The sequence below is a fragment of the Primulina tabacum genome, chromosome 6 (assembly GCF_025594145.1).
Source record: "Primulina tabacum isolate GXHZ01 chromosome 6, ASM2559414v2, whole genome shotgun sequence".
Taxonomy (NCBI): domain Eukaryota; kingdom Viridiplantae; phylum Streptophyta; class Magnoliopsida; order Lamiales; family Gesneriaceae; genus Primulina; species Primulina tabacum.
This window is the reverse complement of record NC_134555.1, coordinates 41,592,827-41,614,402: the sequence shown is the minus strand read 5'-3', so window position 1 is coordinate 41,614,402 and position 21,576 is coordinate 41,592,827. Positions and strand designations below refer to the sequence as shown.

Sequence of the window (21,576 nt, the reverse complement as noted above, 5' to 3'; positions counted from 1 at the left end):
TCTGATGAAACATAGATCTGATTATCTTGCTATTTTCAATGATTTTAAAGCTCTTGTGAAAAATCAACATTCAGCTGTCATCAAGTGTTTTCGTTGTGATTTGGGGGGTGAATACACTTCTAATGATTTTTCGTGTTTGCTTGCTTCTGATGGTACCATACGTCAAACCTCGTGTAGAGAAACCCCTGAACAAAATGGTGTTGCCGAAAGAAAACATAGACATATTGTTGAAACAGCTCGCTCTTTCTTACTGTCTTCTAATGTTCCTAGTGCATTTTGGGGTGAAGCAATTCTTACTGCTGTTCACGTGATCAATAGAATCCCAACTTCACACAATTCAGGTTTGTCACCCTTTGAAAAAATGTATGGTCATGCTCCTGATTATTCTTCATTGCGTGTTTTTGGTTGTGCCTGTTTTGTTCTCCGACCGCAGATCGAGCGCAATAAGTTGTCTCCGCGCTCTGCTCTGTGTATTTTCCTGGGTTATGGTATTGGTCAAAAAGGGTATCGTTGCTTTGACCCAATTAGTCAAAAACTTTATGTCTCTCGTCATGTTGTATTTCTTGAACATGTTCCATTCTTTTCTATACCTGTTAGTTCGCATAATATGACACATGCAGATCTTATTCGTATTGACCCTTTCACCTCCGACACCGACGAGACTTTGCCCACGACCACACTAGAGACTCCTGCTCCTCCAAATCCCCCTACAACAACCCAATCATCTCCTGGCATCGCGGATAATCCTCCACTCCGTCAGTCCACTCGGGTTCGTAAGTCTACTCGACTACCTGATTTTGCTTATTCGTGTTATTCTAGCTCTTTCGCTTCATTTGTTGCCTCTGTTCATCGTCTCTCTGAGCCTTTATCCTATAGCGAAGCTGTTGGTAATCCACTTTGGCAGAATGCTATGGCTGAGGAACTGACTGCTCTTCATCATACTCATACATGGGATTTGGTTATGTTGCCACCCGGAAAGCACACCATTGGCTCTCGTTGGGTCTACAAGATCAAGACCAAATCTGATGGATCTATTGAACGCTACAAAGCTCGTCTTGTTGCTAAAGGTTACTCTCAGAAGCATGACATGGATTATGAGGAAACATTTGCCCCCGTTGCTAAAATGACGACAGTTCGTACTCTAATTGTTGTTGCTTCTGTTCGTCGATGGAAAATCTCTCAGATGGATGTCAAGAATGCTTTCTTGAATGGTGATCTTCATGAAGAAGTTTTTATGGCTCCTCCTCCTGGTGTTGCTCACCAACCTGGTAAAGTTTGTAGACTTCGTAAAGCTCTTTATGGTCTCAAACAAGCTCCTCGTGCTTGGTTTGAGAAATTTTCTATAGTGATTACTTCGCTTGGGTTTATTCCTAGTCATCATGATTCCGCATTATTTGTCAAGTGTACTCCTGCAGGTCCCGACCAATCTGTATTTATATGTTGATGACATGATAATCACCGGTGATGATATTGATGGTATTGAGGCTTTGAAGTCTGAGTTAGCTCGCTGCTTTGCTATGAAGGATTTAGGTTTGCTACGTTACTTTCTAGGAATTGAGGTTGCCTATTCTCCAAAAGGTTATCTTTTATCTCAGTCAAAGTATATAGCAGATCTGTTTGAGCGTGCACGTCTAACTGATAACAGAATAGTTGATACTCCTCTTGAGACCAATGCTCGGTACTCTTGTCAGATGGACCTCCTTTGCCAGATCCTACCTTATACCGTACTATTGTTGGCAGCTTGGTTTATCTCACTGTGACTCGTCCAGATATTGCGCATGCTGTTCATGTAGTAAGTCAGTTTGTCACTGCACCAACTACAGTTCATTGGGTTGCTGTTCTTCGCATTCTCAGGTATCTTCAGGGAACTCAGTTTCAGAGTCTTTTGTTTCCCTCTACTTCCTCCTTAGAGCTGCGTGCATACTCTGATGCTGATTGGGCTGGCGATCCCACGGATCGTAAGTCAACCACTGGATTCTGTATTTTTCTTGGAGATTCTCTTATCTCTTGGAAAAGTAAGAAACAAGCTGTTATCTCTAGATCTTCTACCGAAGCCGAGTATCGTGCTATGACTTCAACTACTTGCGAGATTGTTTGGTTACGTAGGTTGCTTGCGAATTTCGGTATTCTTCTTCGTCATCCTACTCCGTTATATTGTGATAATCAGAGTGCAATTCAGATTGCACGCAATTCAGTTTTTCATGAGAGGACAAAGCACATTGAGATCGATTGTCATGTCACTCGTCATCATCTCCAGCTTGGCACCATTACGTTACCTTTCGTTCCTTCTTCTCTGCAGATAGCTGATATGTTTACCAAGGCACATTCCGCTTCGCGCTTCCGTTTTTTGTCTGACAAACTCTCCATGCTTTTATCTGTAGCATCGTGAGTTTGAGGGTTCTGCAGCTTCTTCACCTCATACTATGTGTGAGAGAAGGGCTGAAAATTTGATGAGGCCCTCACAACATATTGATAAAGTGATGCATGCACAATCTAAAGAGGAAAAAGAGAAAAATCGTCTGCGTTTGAGCACCTCAATTGTAGCTGTTCGTTGGCTAGCACTTCAAGGTTGTGCTTTTAGAGGTAACGATGAATCTCTATCTTCATCTAATCGTGGAAATTTTCTTGAATTGGTGAAGGCTTTTGCAAAAATGAATATAGAAATTGATGAAGTTGTGCTTGAGAATGCTCCAAAAAATGCCCAATATATCGCTCCAGAAATTCAGAAAGAGATTTTACATATTATGGCCAATAGAGTACGACAGATGGTTCGTGAAGAAGTTGGAGATAAATACTTCTGTATTCTTGTTGATGAAGCCCGAGATATATCTAAACGAGAGCAAATGGCCATTATATTAAGGTTTGTGAACAATCATGGGATTTTGACAGAAAGATTTTTTGCCATCAAAAGTGTTAGTGACACTACCTCAATGAATTTGAAAAATGAGATATCAAATGTTCTTGTTCATCATGATCTCCATGTTAAGAAAATCAGAGGCCAAGGATATGATGGTGCTAGCAATATGCGTGGAGCGTGGAATGGACTTCAAGCATTATTTCTCAAAGATTGTCCCTATGCATACTATGTCCACTGTTTTGCACATCGTTTACAACTGACATTGGTTTCTGCAGCTAAGGATGTTAGTGTTATTTGGGAATTCTTTTCTCATTTGGACAATATTGTTAATATTGTCACTTCTTCTACTAAGCGCATTGATGAATTACATACTGCACAGAGAAATGAAATTGAGTATATGTTGTCAATTGGAGAACGTGATTCTGGAAGTGGTGCAAACCAGATTGGTAATTTGCAACGAGCAGGAGCTACTCGTTGGAGTTCTCACTATGATTCGGTAAAAAGCTTGATATGTATGTACACTGCAACTTGCAAAGTTTTTGAAGTTCTCAGTGATTATTCTCCAAATGGAAGAGTTAAGGCTGAAGTTCGGGGGATTTACAGAAACATGGAAAGCTTTGAATTTGTGTTTATTTTGCACTTAATGCATAAAATTATGAGAACAACAGATACTCTTTGTCAAATTCTTCAAAGAAAATCTCAAGACATTTTGACTGCTATCACATTTGTCACTACTACCAAAACTTGCCTTCAAGAATTTAGAGAATGTGGGTGGAATGAATTTCTTCAGGAAGTTAAAGTTTTTTGCTCAAGAAATGAAATTGATGTACCTGACCTTGATTGTCTATATAAGATTGGACGTTCTTGTCGGCAAACTACAATAGAACATCATTACCACTTTGATGTTTTTAATGCAGCAATATATTTCATTTTGATGGAGTTAAATACTCGGTTCAATGAGTCATCGGTGGAACTTCTTTCTCTTAGTACAGCTTTAGATCCTAAAAATTCATTTGACTCATTTAACAGTGATGATATTTGCAAGCTTGCGAAGAAGTTTTATCCTGGAGATTTCACAGATCAAGAAATTGTTGCTTTGGAGTATGAATTGATACATTATAAACTTGATGTGATGCAGAATTTTAAGGTTTCTACACTTGTTGAGTTGTGTCAGCAATTGATCGAGAGTGGACGGTCAAGTGTTTATGTTATGTTGACTAGATTGATACATCTTGTTTTGACATTACCTGTGTCTACTGCCACTACTGAGCGTGTTTTTTCAGCAATGAAGAATGTGAAGACGGCACTTCGCAATAAAATGGAGGATGACTTTCTTGTCGATTGTTTGACACTCTATATTGAACGAGATTTAGCTAAACATATCGATGTAAATTCTATTATTGAATGAATTTTATGTTTTAAAATCTCGTAGGGCACAACTTCGTTGAACGATATAATATAATTTTTTTTTTAATAATATATAACTTATCATATTGACTTCAAGCCCCCCCAACTTTTATTCCTGGATCCGTCCCTGGACTCGTGAGACCGTCTTATACAAGTTTTTGCTATTTTAGTTTTTGTTTCTTGTGTTTTTTGGGACGTGATTTGACACATGACATTTATTGATACTTTTAATCTTAAATTGATTGGGTGACCAATTTGATAAAATTTTGAAACATTTGAGATTAAATCGAAACAACTTAGATCGAACTGAAAAAAAAGCTCAAACATCTTGAACTAAATCGTGTATTTCCCGTGATTTTTTGAACCGGTTGAATATGAAGGGCACGCGGAAAACTTTTGTGATGTGCGTCACTGAGTGAGCGTGACTCTTGCTCGATATATGATGGAGAGTTAGTTCAATCAATTTGTTTTCATTTTCATTAAACGAAATCCACTTGGATGATCAAAGTTATTAAACCACATTCCTAATGCTTTGGCAACTTTCTTGTAAATTGATATTTACATATGTAATCAACTTTATTTCATGAATATACAATTTTGATATGTTGTTCATCAATCGTGTTCAATTTGTATATATCGATGATGTAAAATTCACATATAGGATATGACAGAAACATATTAAATTGTACATTTATTAGGTGAGTATAACTTCAGCCGTAGACACATAAATGAACACAGTTGGTGAGCAACATATATCTAAAAAATCTAATTAATTTTATTAATCTCTTGGTATTTCTATATATGTCCTTTATTATTTTATTTTTGGTTGATATGAAAAATACGTATCAAACAACTTAAATTGGAATCAAAATTGAACCGTTAATTACAAAACAAATCAAAATCAGAAGTGAGAATCGAGTTTATATTGTTTAGTTCTATCTCTATATAAATAAGAAATCGGTTCAAACCAAACTAAACCAAAACCAAAACGTTATGAATCGAAAACAAAATTATAATAACCAGTGCATTTTGATCCCATCTTTTAATAGAATCGAAATTGTCGGAACAAATTTATATATTAAAATAAAAATTATATAATTTTTAATAAACCGTTCCAACTTCCAAAACATATATAATTAGTCAATCAGCAATGCAGGAAAAGCTGCAACGGTGCCACATCTCCTTCGACTCGTTTTTCGTATTTTTTATTTCTCTCTCTCTCTCTCTAGAATCCATGGGCCTCGAAGGCGGCAGCAGCTGCCACCTTGCCGCCACGACTTTCGAGGCTGATACTGCTGCGAATTGCGCTTCGATCAGCCCGTCTTATTCACCATCCGTTGTCAATCAGACGCTCTTTATGCTTCAATCTGACGACCCATATTCGAGGCTGCAGGCGGCGAAGGATATCCGGCGGCTGACGAAGACGTCGCAGAGGTATCGGCGTCATTTCTCCTCCGCTGTTGGGCCGCTTGTGGATATGCTCTGCTGCGGAGACGCCGACACCCACGAGGCTGCGCTGGCCGCACTCCTTAACCTTGCCGTCAAGGACGAAAGGTCAGCTCAATTACAACTGCGTGTGTGTGGGGTTCGGGGCTGGTGTTTATTTAATTTTTTCAGTTGTAGTCCCAAATTGAAATTTTTGTTTGTCTACTGCCATCGATTTTGAATTCATAGCAATTTCAAGGTTTTGAATTTTGTTGAGTAACTTCTAATTTGATGCCAATAAGTTTGATTCCTCTCAACAGAAATATTTTTATTGCTATTTTTTTTTTCGTTGTTAATTTCTCGCTTTCTCATTTTCCTTTCACCTTTCTTGGAATCAGTGGTTCGGTCCCATCAAATAATTATATTCAAGAAAGTATGGAAATATTAACATGTATTTAAAGTCTTCACCGAAATTAATTTGGCTTCAAATCAAATTAATGTCCAATCTTTAATGAATTAATTCTTGGACTGGTTTTTAGCTTATTGGTTGCTGCAGAAGAATTAGGTGGGTTATCCTTTTCTTTTTCTTCCCATATTTTATATTTTCATTTCACTTTAGCCTTTGATTTTATGTCATTTAAACCTTTATCTTTAATCTTGGTCGTTAAGCTATCCTATGGATTATATTCCCCTTTTCTTTTCTTCGAAGAAATTATCCGCTTTTTTGCTGACTTACTGACTCTGGCGTCTTTAATATTAATTAAGAATGGAAACCAAATCAAAAGGGCTCTTTCTTTTTAATTAATTAAGTTCGGTTCGAATTCAATCTTTTTCAAATATTAAGCAACAACAAGCACTTTGGGTGGTTAATAATTCTGGAAGCACGAATCTCGAATAAGAAAACTGTAATTAAGCAATTTGGGATTTTTAATGTGAGGTTACTGTGGATTGAAACTAAGGTGGCGTTTGTGATTTTGACGCGTAATATTATTATTATTTTTTGCTGGGAAGGATAATAGTGATCATAGATGTCTTGGTTAAATATATGTTATCAATGTGTCATAGAGGATTGGATCTTTTTGTGTGTAATTTATGTATTATAGACTGCATTTTTAATCCTCTGCGGCTTTATTTTATCATAAAACTTAAACTTTGATTCGGTTTTGTTTCTTACAGAAACAAGATAAACATAATTGATGCTGGTGCCTTAAAACCAATTATCGGTTTCCTTCAATCTGAGAATCTAACTCTTCAAGAGCACGCGGTTGCAGCGTTGATCACTCTTTCCGCATCATCAGTCAACAAGCCAATTATTACTGCTTCTGGTGCCATCCCTCTCCTTGTAGAAATTTTGAGAAATGGCACCTCACAAGCTAAATTTGATGCCGTGTTGGCTCTTTATAACCTCTCGACTCATTCAGACAATCTTAACCGCATCCTTCAAACGAAGCCAATTCCGCCTTTGGTAAATCTGCTAAAATCTTGTCCAAAGTCCTCTAAAGCAGCAGAAAAATGTACTGCATTGATCGAATCTTTGGTGGGTTTCGAAGAGGGAAGAACAGTGCTGACATCTGAAGAAGGTGGGATACTTGCTGTCATAGAAATACTCGAGAGTGGATCCCTTCAAAGCAGGGAACACGCAGTAGGATCACTTTTAACCATGTGTCAAAGCGATCGATCCAAGTATAGAGAACCGATTCTTAAAGAAGGCGTAATACCAGGACTTCTTGAGCTTACCGTTCACGGGACTCCCAATTCTCAATTGAAAGCCCAAATGCTTTTGCGGCTATTAAGAGACACCACTTATGCAAGGTCAGAACTTGAACCCGATACACTCGAGAACATAGTCTCCAACATTATATCTCAGATGGATGGGGAGGAGCAAACCGAAAAGGCAAAACAAATGCTTGCTGAGATGGTTCAGGTCAGTATGCAGCAGAGTTTACGACACCTGCAGCAAAGGGCCCTTGTGTGCACTCCAGCTGATATATCTGTGAATAATCGTGCTTCCGAAGTTCCATCGAAGTGATCTGTCTCTCTACTCAAGGTAAAAATCATATTGATCAGTGTTCCGATACATGTAAAGGAAAGAAAGATGAAAAACACTACGCCAGTCCAGGCCTTTAGTATGGGTGCAGGTGATTGGTAAATGTCAATAATTGGATACTATTAGTTTTAGGAACGAAAATGCATGGTTCATTTGCTTTGGTTTCTGTAAAATAACTTGTGTGTTGAAAGCCATATAAATAATGAAGTGAAGTTTTCTGGTCTATGCTTTTCATCGGTGTTCATGTGGTATATTTTGGAAATTCATTGAATGCTTTACTTTGGGAATATTCCCTTCGGTATTTTATCCATAACCGTATAATTTTTACTTTCAAGTGTCATTTTCTTTTTTAATTAATTACTCCTTTTGGAATCTTGGACTTCTCTCTTCTTGTTTATGAGACATAAAAGTATAACCATTTATGGAAATCTGAAATCTTAAATAATTAGTAGAAGAAAGAAAAGTATTTTTTACTATTCTATTTGGGAAATCGTTTTGTTTGGTGAAATGACTTGTTGGTTAGAAAATTTGGAAAAGAAAAATTTAACAAAATTTTGGAAGGAAAATGAATTCCTTTTAAAAAAAAAGTATTTGGTTGGGCTTTTTAATGGAGTTTCTCTCCAGATCTCGCTCAAAAGCCCGACCAAACATAGCCCAAACTCTCGAATTAGGGTGTTGAGTTGAGTCCGTCAGAAAATAATCAAAATATATATTTTGTAATTGGAGTTAAGCTTTAGCTTGAAAATAGCCTCAGGTTTATTGTAAACGCACGCACTGATGGGAAATTACTCATATTCAATCACTTTTTCTTACGTTGTACTTGGTTTGAGTAATTTGAAATTCATGATTTGAAATTTATTTTTATTGTAAAATAATTTAAATTGAGTAATTTAAAATTCATGATTTCGAATTTATTTTTACACAAAACTTTTGGGAGACGGTCGCACAAGTCAATTTTTTGATACATATCTATAATCCGATCCAATTAATGAAAAATAGTTTTTTTATGCTAAAAATTATCACTTTTCACTTTAAGTATGAATCGGATTGATCCGTCTCACGAAAAACGTGAGTCCATCTCAGAATAGACATGCTCTTAATTTTATTGTTAAATAAGTTAAAATAGAGGAAACTTAAATTCATCTTCTGCTTATTTATATTTATTAAATTTCAAATGACTCTAATATTTTAATGATTTAGAATTATTGTAATTACTATAATTGTAATCTAAATGTAGGATCGAGCGCTTGCTGCTTTACCAAAAACTATAGTTAATAGTAATGGTGCAACTCAAATCTTTTAAACTGCATAGCAGCTCAAGCACCATGGTTCGATCGCTCTATCAAGCAGGGACAATTATTGCACCCAACAATCTCTCTCTCAATAATTGCACTCTTTGCAAATCAATGTGAATCGAACCCATGACATTGGCTCTGATATCAATTGTAGGACTGAGCGCTTGCCGCTTTACCAAAAGCTATAGCTAGTAGTAATAGTGCAACTCAAATCTTTTAAATCGCACATCAGCTCAAGCACCATGGTTCGATCGCTCTATCAAGCAGGGACAATTATTGCACCCAACAGTAAATAAGTGAGAATATGTATTTGAATTTATTTTATATAAGTTATCTAAACAAATATATTTAAATCCATGAATTACAAATATTTCCGTTCAGACAAAAACCGACCTCGGTATTTTTTTTAAGTGATATTTATTAGATAAAACAAGAAGACAAAGTGAACCACGGCTTGACCCTAGTAAATATATCAAAAGTTTGTGAACATATATAAGGTAAAACTTGTTACGTCCGACATATGATATCAACGTTGTTTACAATCATAGAATTGTAAATAACAAGTGTCAGATGTACATAAATTTCAAACTAGTCTGTTTATTTATTTAGACGAAATATTGTCTTTACATTTCCAAAAATAACATAATATTTTACATGAGCTGAATGTAAAACATTCTATAACGAAAACGAAACTAAACAAGAGTGGTCTTATTTTTCTTCACAATCCTCAAAACTGGATTTATTCTTCATCTTCTAACTGAGCTTCATTTTTATCTGAGAGGGGGTGAGTGATATGGTCATCACTCAGTAAACCAGGGCGAAAATACTATCAGTTTCGAAAATAATACATATATAATAGTATATTTTGACATCAAATGAGATAATTTTTGGATAGCAGTAATCATAAATTTAGTGATTAGTAATAATATTAATCATATTTCACAAGTACACTGAAAATAATTATGTTCCTCATGTCTAAACTGATATAAATCTCTTATATGTTCTCTCTTCTAAGAGGTGAGACCAATAAGTAGTAGTGAACAGTAATCAGTAGTATTCAGAATACGTATCCCTACCATTCCGTTCATAATTACCCAATGCACCAAATCAGTAATCTGTAATCTTTTTTTTTTTAGAAAAAATCGTACTTTTATGATATACATGAAATATTTTTTATAATGACATAAAATATGTATTTTAAAATAAAAGCTGACTTCAAAACTTATATCAATATATACATATAAAAGTCCACTTACAGAAATATGCTCGAAAAAATTGAAGAACTTGCTGGATTTTTCTCTAATCGATCGCCTAAACGGAAAGCCTATGCTACTTGATTTGGACATAACTTTTGATCGATAACTTGACATCACTCTTTCTCAAAATTTTGGTGTCATTTTCTTGCATATTGTGGACCTCTGTCTATATGTCTCCAAGAGTGTGGCGCATGATAACTCAATTCATGACTATTTATCTCATCTTAATTGTCATTATCCATGCTAATTATGTAACGCCCCAGATTCGACGACTGTCCTCACTGTATCAAGACGCGTCTTTCCAGCGTGCTTAGTCCTCACTCACACACACCCTGGGAAACTGCCCAGGAGGTCACCCATCCCAAAGTTGCCCCAAGTCAAGCACGCTTAACTTCGGAGTTCTTATGTGATGAGCTACCGAAAAAAAGATGCACCTTCGTGATATGAGTAGTACAAATCAAATCTTTTAAGCCCTCTTCAACTGTACAGTCCATTACATTGAACAGTCTCGGAATCCCTCTCATTCCGGTGTGGGATCGGTTCATTCATGTTCCCTCCACCTAGAAGCCTGCCAGGAGCCGCTCATTGTCCGTGCAACCTCATGGCACCGGCGATCACCCCCCGCCCTCTTCGGCCCCGGGCCTGACAAATTATCCTCCTATTAAAAGAACCTATTCATGGTCATAAACCTCCCTTGAAGGCACCTACATATTTATGGTCATTAACCTCATCTTGAAAGATATTATTCAACCAAATAAATGACATAATGCAACCTTGAATCTCCATTATCACCTATTAATCACAATTACTTGGTGGTTACAATCTCATGGAGGTGAGGGGTCTCATAACTCTCATTTCTTATTGGAAATTTCGTTCTTGAAATTTGAGTCGTTTTTTTTTTTTGGTCAAAAAATTTGTCGCTAACAAAAAGTTCAAGTCAAACTTTTGCTCAATTATTACAATCTAAATTAAACTCCAAAAATCAGGACTTAAAACTTTTTATCGATCATTTAATACATGTACTAATCCCAAAATCAATCTAACCTAAGTACGAAAAATCGATATCAAATTATCTATTGACCATTTAATATAAAGATTATTCTCAAAATCAATTTCATATAAATATCAAAAATCATGTCTTAGATTTTCTATCCACATGTAATGTAAATACCAGTTACTAATTTTTTCTTTTTACCTAAAAGTTTGGAGTAATATAAAGCTTTCAAAAGTCAAGCTACAACCCAATACTTTCAAACTAACTTAAATCCCAAAAGTAATAACTTAGAGATGTAAATTGAATTCGAATCCATGAAATCCCATAACACTAATTTCCAAATTTTAATTTCTCATACCAAATCATATTTTCCCATCAAGAACATGAACCTGGTTTTGCTCTAATTCCACTTAATTGTGAATTTCTCCTAGCTGGATTATGAATCTGGTGGCTCTGATATCACTTAAATGTTATATCGCGAGACTGGGCTTATGACATCAACGTTGTTTACAATCACATAATCGTAAATAACAATTCTCATAATTACAAAATTTTCAAACAAGTCTATTTATTTCATTAGAAGAAATATTATCTTTATATCTCTAAAAATAATATAATGTTTTACAGCAGCGAAATATAAAACATACTCTAAAGAAAACGAAACTAAACAAAACCTGTGGTCTTTTTTTAGTTCACCATCCCCAATAATGGATATGTTCTTCATCCTTATCTGATATTCATTCTCATCTGATAGAGGGTGAGTGAGTGATTGATATGATCGTCACTCAGTAAGAGGGGACGAGAATACTCCTGAATTCGAAAACAATATATATATAATAGTATTACTACAACAAAGTATGCCTTCAGGGAAAACCGTTGCTAAAAAGCAGCCAAAGACAACGATTTTCTAAAAACTGTTGTCTTTGACCCCAAAAACACGCTAAAAGACAACGATTAAAAACACGCGAAAAGACAGATTAAAAACTGTTGTCTTTTAGCATGTTTTTGGGGGTCAAAGACAACAGTTTTATAAACCGTTGTCTATTAGCGTGTTTTTTGGAACAAAAGACAACTGTTTTAGGTTTTTTGGACAAACGACAACGGTTTTAGAGAACCATTGTGGATTAGCGTGTTTTTTGGAGAAACGACAACGGTTTTCGTGAACCGTTGTGGATTAGCATGTTTTTTTGGCTAAACCGTCAATAAGTAGCGATGGTGTTTTTCTAATTAGCGACGATGTAAAACAAACTATCGCTAATTTTAGCAACGGTATAAATTAAACTGTCGCTAATTTTAGCGACGTATAACTTAAACCGTCGCTAATTAACGACGGTTTAGTGAAAAACCGTCGCTAAATTTAGCGACTGTTTAGACATAATCCGTCGCTAATTAGAGCTACTACAACGGTTTAAAACCGTTGTCATAGAACGCACTTTCAACAACACTGTCAATTACAACACTTGTAACTGTGCCTACGACAACAAATAAAATCTGTTGTCGTTTAGCGTTTTTCTTTTAGTCTATATTTTGACAGCAAATGAGATAATTTTTGGATAACAATAACTGGAAATTCAGTGATCAGTAATAACAGTAATCATGTTTCAGCATGTGCACTGAAATAACTATGTTCCTCATGATTAAACTGATATAAGTCATTTATATGTTCTCTTCATTACGGAGTGAGGCCAATAATCAGTAGTAAACTGTAATCAATAATCAGTAGTGTTCAGAATACATATCCTTACTGTTTAGTTCATAATTATCCAGTGCACCAAAATAAAAAATCAGTAATTTTTTTTCAGAAATAAAACTGTTCTTAAAATATACATGAAATATATTTTATTTTGATATAAAATGTGCATTTTTTTTTAAAAAAGCTCAATTCAAAAAATTTATCAAAATATATACATATAAAAGCGCACTTACAAAAAACTTGAAGAGCTAGCTGGATTTTTCTCTAATCGATCGCGTTAACGGAAATCATATGCTACTCAAATTAACTGGAGATAAGCTCAAATTACATTATTCAGCTATATTGAATTACCATATTTATATAATACAATTTTCATAACCTTATCCCACGAGCAAAATGAGGCCTAATATATCAATTTTGTTAGATAGCAAATTTACGTTTTATTGCGTATTTTTCTATGTATAAAATTATTTATACGAGACAAATCATGAAGGACTTTTAGTTCGTTCCATCATCAAATATCTTTCAATACCAAATCAATTCCTATATCGTTTTCAAATTATTACTTGTATTTATAGAGAATTGATATTTATACATTATTTTGTATTATCTACGCTCTATTTCATGTTAAAAATATATGTCGAATTTATTCACAAATAGAAAGCAAATAAAATTATTTATATTGTTATCTCGTTTGTTTATGTGGAAATTGATTTATATTAGGAGTGCAAATTACCACCTTTATTCAATAGATTTTTTGTTCTCCAAAAAAACCAACCGATCGATGGATTTATTCACACATAAATACAGGAATTATTTTGAGATCCCAAAGATTCGGCTGCGTACTTCTAAAGGATAATCTTGTAATCCATAATAAATTGAAATTGTATCGATCTGATATCCTACAAACTCGGAGGAAGGAACGATTCGAATTCTCTAATAATAGAAACGAAGTATCAGATTAACAGATTGCAATCAATCTTTTAACCCCTCCCATCTTCTTTCTCTCCAAAACCAATAAGATAAACAAAATTCTTCTTCACTCCGGAATCATAGTTTAACAACAATGGCTACGAAAACCGAAGGAATCGAAGAAGAACAGATCTACAAGATGGAATCAGGCTTTACGACGACAAATTCATCATCCCAATCCGATGAAAACGGTGGGTTTTTTTCATCACTTGCAGTAGTTACTACCGGACAAAAGGTAACACAGTTACGAAACCAGGTTCCCTAATCAAATCTGGAATTTTTTTAAAAGCATGGATTGATTGTTTCGAGGGTTTTATAAATGATCAGGCACTGGCGGAACTGATTGGCACTTATTTCTTGATATTTGCTGGATGTGGTTCAGTGGCTGTGAACAAGCTTTACGGGGAGAAAATCACGCATCCTGGAATATCTGTCACCTGGGGGTTAACAGTAATGTCGTTGATATATACTGTTGGCCATGTTTCCGGGGCTCACTTCAATCCCGCAGTCTCCATCACCTTGGCCACCTTTCGCCGTTTTCCCTGGAAAGAGGTTCATTTTTCGTTTTTCTCCTTTTGGTTTCTTATAGCTTGGAAAAATTATAAATTTCGTCCTGCAAATCGGGATAGATAAGACTTTTAATCCATTAATTTGATTTACTTTCGGTATTAGAAAGATAAATTATCAGCGTCATCATTATTTTGGAACAATTTTATGATTTTACACAAGGAAAAGTATTCAATTTAGTTTTCTAAATTATAGGTTTTTGGGTTTTCTTCTTTCAACTCATAAAAGTTGAGATTAGACTTTTAATTCAGCAACTTTTTTTTTATTTTTGTTTTGTTTTTAGTCATGTTTTGCTATAGAGTTAATATGATTTCGATAATTGTCAACATGACACCAAGATACTGACATGATACAGATATTTTTAATGTAACATCAAATATTGTTGACATATCTGATGTCACGTCAGTATTAATGTGTGAACTAATGCTAACCAAAATAAACAATATTGCACTAAGACCTAACTTTGACGAGTGAGACGAATTTAGCTATTTTCACTCTTTAAATAATTACTAACTCCTGAAATTAATTATTCGTGTTTGATATATATGCAGGTTCCTTTGTACATAATTGCTCAATTATTGGGATCTATTCTTGCGAGTTGCACTTTATGTATGATGTTTGATGTCACAAGTGAATCTTACTTCGGCACTCTCCCCGTCGGATCAAATGGACAGTCTTTGGCTATAGAAATAGTCATCTCCGCTCTTTTGATGTTTGTTGTTTCCGCTGTTGCTACAGATAATAGAGCGGTACGTGACATATTATATAACAATAATTATTTATATATTTTACATAATATATATACATATATATATTACATGTATATACGCACAGACACAATATATATTTTAATTTTCTTGGATTAAAATTCAGATTTCAGACATGGGAGGAATTGCAGTTGGAATGACAATAATGTTGAACGTCATAGTGGCTGGGTAAACAAACTTGTGCACTTCATTTTATTAGAAAAAATATATGCTTTATTTCCTATACTCGATATTAAACACCCGTTTTAATATATATCTTTGTTTGTATGTATTATCGACGGAATTTCGTGGAAACGTAAAATATGATGATGATTTTCAAGATATCTGTTATTATGGAGTTATCTTGTAATCGAACAGATAACAATCCATTTGATGGCGAAATTAAGTAGATTGTATCTGTATCTTTTTTCTCATGAAATTTCGGGGTCCTTATAATTTCAGTGAAAATTTTGAAAAAAAGTAGATTATCTGTGTAAAACAATAGTTTCTTATCATTTAGTACTGTTTGATGCGAAAGATGACGTTCAACATCATCGCATCATCTCACGGCTCAACTTTTACGATATTTAGATTTAAAAGATAATTATCGTCCTTATTTTTTAATTTACTACATCATCCTTTATAATCTTATCTTACGAGCCAATATCTATTACAATACATAAAAAGGAGGATACTTTTTTTCTCATTAAACTGAATTATTATGTAATACATTTCTACGAGTGCAGGCCAATATCTGGAGCCTCGATGAACCCGGCAAGGAGTATAGGTCCAGCCATCGTAAGACACACATACAAAGGACTTTGGGTTTACATAATTGGTCCCGTTATTGGAACCATGGCTGGTGGATTTGCTTACCATTTAATGAGATTCACAAACAAACCGCTTTGCGAACTGGCTCAAAATGGGTCGCTGTGTGGTAAAAGATGAGTCGCGTTTGATTCGGCTGATCATCAGAGGAGATTTTAACACGTCGGTTCCAATAGTTTTAAATTTGTTTTTGTCGTGAGCTTTTAAGCTTCAACGATGCAATTGTTTTGGCTGAATTATGGCTAAGACAAATCAAATTATCGTAAAAGAGTTATCATATAGAATGGTCTATTTTGATTATTGGTTTAGTGTATGATCAAAGTTTGGTCATAATTCGGTGAGTTCTTTTTATTTTTAAAAATTTTAGTCTTTTTTCATCGTAGTGCTGATGTGATGCAAAATATTATTGTCATGACACTTGAAATTGGTGACATGACGTCAGAGATTGATAATATATTTAACATCACATCACCACTCTGACTAAAAAGACGCTAAATGAAAAGAACCCCAACATATAGTATTGATATCAAACTTTAAATAATTACAAGACTCTAAGTCAAAACAAACGAACATATGAAATTTTTACAAGTTTTCGTATGATCAATAACACAATCAATTTATTTAATAAAATTTTTTGAATCCAATATGACCAAGTAAGGAATTAGGGATGAAAGGGATTTATTTATTTTTTTTGGAAAGTGATAATAAAAATAAAAAGAATGGCATCCCAAGAAGGATAAATAAGTTCCATTCTTTAACTAGTGGAGGCAGAATATATTATTGTTGTATATTTCCATAAAAGAGAAATAAAGAAATACAAATCATATCGTTATTAATTCTAAAGTGACAGAAGTCTCCAGCTCCTTCAAGGGCCCCCCCACCAAAGCATCCCTTTGACTTAAATTTGAAGTTGTTCAAGTTATTTGTTCTTATTCCATGTTGGGGCTATTATTAAGATTTATATCTATCATGGTAGCATAGGGGTATTATTCCATAAATAGTATTATAAATCTGTAGAAAACGAATTTTAAAAGTACAATTTTATTTTTTTATTTTTTTTATGTATTAGAGAATGGACCTTCAATTTTGAACAAAAGTAAATAAAAATTTAGGTAGGTAAATTAACAATTTTCGATTTTATTCATATTTGATCGAATTGCTAATGTGATAACAAAAAAATGATGATGTTTTATAGAAAAAGTCCTGGCCCGAAGACGCACATGACTTACGTTCTCATGACAAGTCAATACTCCGTCTATGATGAATAATAAATAAAATTGAAAAATAGAGTAGTTGAATAAATTGTGAATTAAGTGATGATAAATGAAAAAAAAAGACATATAATTTCCTTTAATCACAACATTTAGATGAATCTTCGGTTCTAGATTTTGAATACGAGATTTCATTATTTTAAAAAATAAACTTCTAATTCTAAAACAACTTAACCAAACCATTATTGCTATATATGGAAAGAACTTTGGAACGATTAAAATAAAGTACAACTTGATACGTGTTAAAATCTCGAGATTTTTTAAATTATTTACACACAAAGGTGTCACATACTTTAAACATATAATATATAGTCGATATTATATGTCCAAATAAATTAAAAATAGCACGAGAAATTTGTAACCACAAGAGAACAAACATGTGTACGCCACCTAAGCTCCAATTACAATTCAGCACGTGTACCGTAACGTGGCTAAATCAGCCGTCTCCACCAAGGAAGACCCACCATTTTATAATCGGCCATCTCTTTCGAAGTTCTCTTTAAAACCAACAATTCGAGCATTACAGCTTCATATCAAGATTTCCTTAGTTTCCATCTAGATTCACATTCTCTCCTTATTCGAAATCGATTATCCAGGTTAAGAATCCAGCATACGATCATGGTGTTTTGCGTAGAGTGCGGGACGACGAGGAATCCTTGCAGGTGCAGGGTGGTGGGGCCGACGCTGGGCTTGTTGGCCTTCGCATTGGCGGCGCTGGTGGAGTGGCCGGTGGGGGCTCTCGTTTATCCCTTCCGCCACTCGAAGGGTCGCCGGATAATGGGACACCCTTCCAACGTGGTCTACCCCAGGGTCTCTCGCGCTTTGCCCATCTAAATATTCTTGCGTCTCCATTGTTATCTCCTGAAAATTTATGTTTTCGGTTCTTTCCTATTGCTGTATTGTTTGTAAATTATATATAACGAGTGTTGAATTTTTAAGTTGTGTTTCGCGTTGGATTCGAAGAAGTCGAACCACAGGGGTGCTACGCCCTCGGTTGGGGAGGTTCTTTGAAGTGGAAGCGCAGCTACCTGTACTGTGTTATGGTTTCTCTATTAATAAGATCAACTATATTATCTTGTGTGATCCAATTTTCGTGTCATGTTACAAATAATGTCTTAATGAACACATAAGGCCGAATTTTCGACAATTCAACTGCAAAGACAATTTCATTCCATACAAATTTAAATCTTCGAACCTTTGCTGAAATTGTCCTCGACATGCCACCATGGCGACACCTAGCCGGTAAAATACTATCTTGTACAGATATATTTGCACAAGGCACATAGAATCCTAGAACGGTCAAGAAATTAGTAGTTGGGAAGACGTCGGTACTTCCAAGTTCTACCCGGCTAGAAAATCCTAGGCGGGGTTGAGTTATTGACAAATGAAGATGATGTTGAGCTAGTATTGTCAATTGCCAATTAAGTCTCCGATATTCGGAAAATTAGACAAAATTTTATCTATATTTAAAAAAATCAGTCACAAATTAGACAATTTTATCTATAAAAAATTGAAAAAAAAAAACCTTAGTCACGTGGGCGGTAGCAACACTTGGCTTGGCCTGTGAGTAATTCAACAATATGATAAATGAACAGCTGCCCTATCGTCGAGTAATCCCGCTAATCCGTGGTGTCACGCATACGGGTGTTGATCCCCACGGCCCCCACATTGTCAATGACGGATCAATATTTGGGAAATCAGCTTTAAGCGCATAGCTAAGTAGGAGAGGCCAAGACAAGCTGATCTTAAGGCAACTCAACCTGCAGAATTGTGGAACAGCAAGAGCGAGTAGCGGCAGAGGGGTTGGCAGCTCGGCAGAGCACTATCTTAAATAGGAACCATCGGTATGCCATGTTGTAACGTACGGGGCAAAATTATGCTATGGTAAATCCGTATGATGCGACAATTATTTGTTTTCGCAATCCAGCTCCCGTTTTCACCAATAATGATTTCAAGAACATAATTTTTTGTCGCGAATATAAAAGATGTTGCGAGAATTAGAGAAACTATATTTAACATCGTGTGTTGTAAATATTTTGCAGCTTAATTTTGGGTATCTACGATATTTCCGGATCATGTAAAACAAGTGTTATGTTTCCCTAAACAAAGTGAAAAAGCAAGTAATACCCAATAATTGAGTAGATTTGAGTGTGTGAAGATTGAGGTCGAATATTCAAGTTCAAAACTTATAAAAGTTTTCTCTGCTGCTTGAGTCTGTCGCCAGCATACAGTTTATCAGATGCATGGGTTTACCTAATGCTACCCTAAACATAAGGACTGCGAGTTCCTTGTCACAAAGGAAATAAAACCCAATATTGTCGTATCCAGTAATCACACATACGTATAGTAAATCACACAGAGTACTATCCTTTTTTAGGCACCTCGTAAACACAAGTATCGGATAATTTCATGACCTTTAAAAAAAAAAAAGATGGAAATATTATTCTCTCAATTCAAAAACATTTATACGAGAAATAAGAGGAAGGGGAAACACATCCCGCATGATCAATAGCTTTGGTTAAGATACGAGTTGTCTGATTTGCTGACTGATGCACTAAAACAAAAATATAATTAAGTAAATCAAATGCTAGATTGTTACAATCATCTACAATCAAACCAAAGCTGGAAGGCACTGAACTGGAATTATGGAAGGCTTCAATAACCGGTTGAATATGATGAGGTTCTACTATCACATTCTGGACATGTAAACCATTGAGCCAGCCGAGAGCTTTACGAATCCTCAATACTTCTGCGGTTGCTGGAGAATGAATGGTAGCCCGGGATACAATCGTCTAAAACAGCAAACAAATTACCTTATAAAAGTCTAAGAATGCATCCAAAACCGGGAGTCCGTGATGATTGAGAAGGGTTTGAACATTACATTTAACACGGCTATAATTCTACTGTTCGAGAGTTGGCACTACCTCTCGATGTCAACAAGAATTATCGTGTACACAGACTCTAACCACCAGTACTGCACCATTAATTTTCATAATAAAGCTGCTGCCTCTCTCCTTTGCATTTTCATAACTATATAATATTCAACGTTTTATTTCGATAAAATATTGCAAATTGTTATGATATTTGTGTTACGACTTGCTATCTGTAGTTGACTTCATCTCTATCCTCCTCCTGTCTCCATCCAGGGAAGTTGATCCATTACATTGTGATCTCATTCGATTGATAACCTTTTACAAACGCAAGCAACCGTGTCCTTGTATTTTGGCCATGCATCAGCTTTGAACCAAATATATATATATACACACACACCTCGTTGATACACCATAATTCTGACCGGACCCGGATCCGAGTTAAACCAACCCGATCAGTGCTATAGCCCATTAATCAAAATGACGGGTCCATGTTAAATACAATTAGGATCAAGGTAGAAGGCTCGGTAACCTACACATGGGCCGGGTCATTTCTCTCTCTGCTCGGGAATATTTCTGTGAGTTAAAGTCTAAATATTCGAACACACTGTTATTAAATAACCGAGCACAGGGTTACCGAGCATCCGGATTAAGAGCTCTCTGACCCGAATAAATATCTGAATGAAGATGAGGAAAGTCCTATTTGTATAAAACTCTTGAACAGATAATCTATGATAATAAGGAAATAATCCCGAGAGAATAAGGATATGCTATTCGAATTTTTAAGATGAGGTAAGATCAACACAGTCTTGTTATAACTAGAGTCCTAACAATATTGAAGTTCTTTCTAAACAAAAGTTCTTTCCATACAAGAAACATAGCCCCCCTCTATAAATACCATGTATTTTCTGTGACTTTAATTCACTTGCTTGCACCACACTATATACTCGCACTTAAATTTTGCTCTTCGGACTAACTTAATTAGCATAGGAGAGGCTACATCGAACTCCTCTTTCCCTCAACTTTTGTTCGTTCACATAGGAATTTAGCTTGGGAGACTATTGACCAGAGAAATGTTCTGCTCGGATAATAATGAAAGAAGGGAAGCTCGGCCAGGGCATTTACAAAAAAATTTGTCATATTTTAGCTCATCAGACCGAGCTCAATGTAGGTAAAATTTTTAGCATCATTACTCATAATTTACTTGTACATATATCCGACGTACAGTATATCTCTTGACTATCATCCATCTGAAAGTTACCTGGCAGCTGGCCCGTGGGTTGAAAGCGGGGTCAGACATTGACAAGTCGACCTTTGTTTGGTTTCAATTTACTAGTTTCTCATTCCT

The 21,576-nt window shown here is 35.3% G+C and overlaps 3 protein-coding genes across 3 annotated transcripts; all 3 read left to right on the top strand.

The window, feature by feature from the left end:
• The first annotated feature begins 5,410 nt into the window (after positions 1-5,410).
• On the top strand, positions 5,411-7,959 carry LOC142549631 (U-box domain-containing protein 9-like). The gene is made up of 2 exons (XM_075658684.1): positions 5,411-5,818; positions 6,866-7,959. Exons 1-2 carry the CDS (start codon positions 5,415-5,417, stop codon positions 7,716-7,718), a joined length of 1,257 nt encoding a protein of 418 aa, XP_075514799.1. The 5' UTR covers positions 5,411-5,414; the 3' UTR covers positions 7,719-7,959.
• A 5,750-nt stretch (positions 7,960-13,709) lies between these two features.
• Positions 13,710-16,455, top strand: LOC142548246 (putative aquaporin NIP-type). The gene is made up of 5 exons (XM_075656562.1): positions 13,710-14,181; positions 14,274-14,498; positions 15,065-15,262; positions 15,387-15,448; positions 16,006-16,455. Exons 1-5 carry the CDS (start codon positions 14,041-14,043, stop codon positions 16,205-16,207), a joined length of 828 nt encoding a protein of 275 aa, XP_075512677.1. The 5' UTR covers positions 13,710-14,040; the 3' UTR covers positions 16,208-16,455.
• A 1,418-nt stretch (positions 16,456-17,873) lies between these two features.
• LOC142548245 (uncharacterized) lies at positions 17,874-18,446 on the top strand. The gene has a single exon (XM_075656561.1). The coding sequence runs from the start codon at positions 17,977-17,979 to the stop codon at positions 18,190-18,192; it is 216 nt and encodes a 71-aa protein (XP_075512676.1). The 5' UTR covers positions 17,874-17,976; the 3' UTR covers positions 18,193-18,446.
• The last annotated feature ends 3,130 nt before the right edge of the window (positions 18,447-21,576 follow it).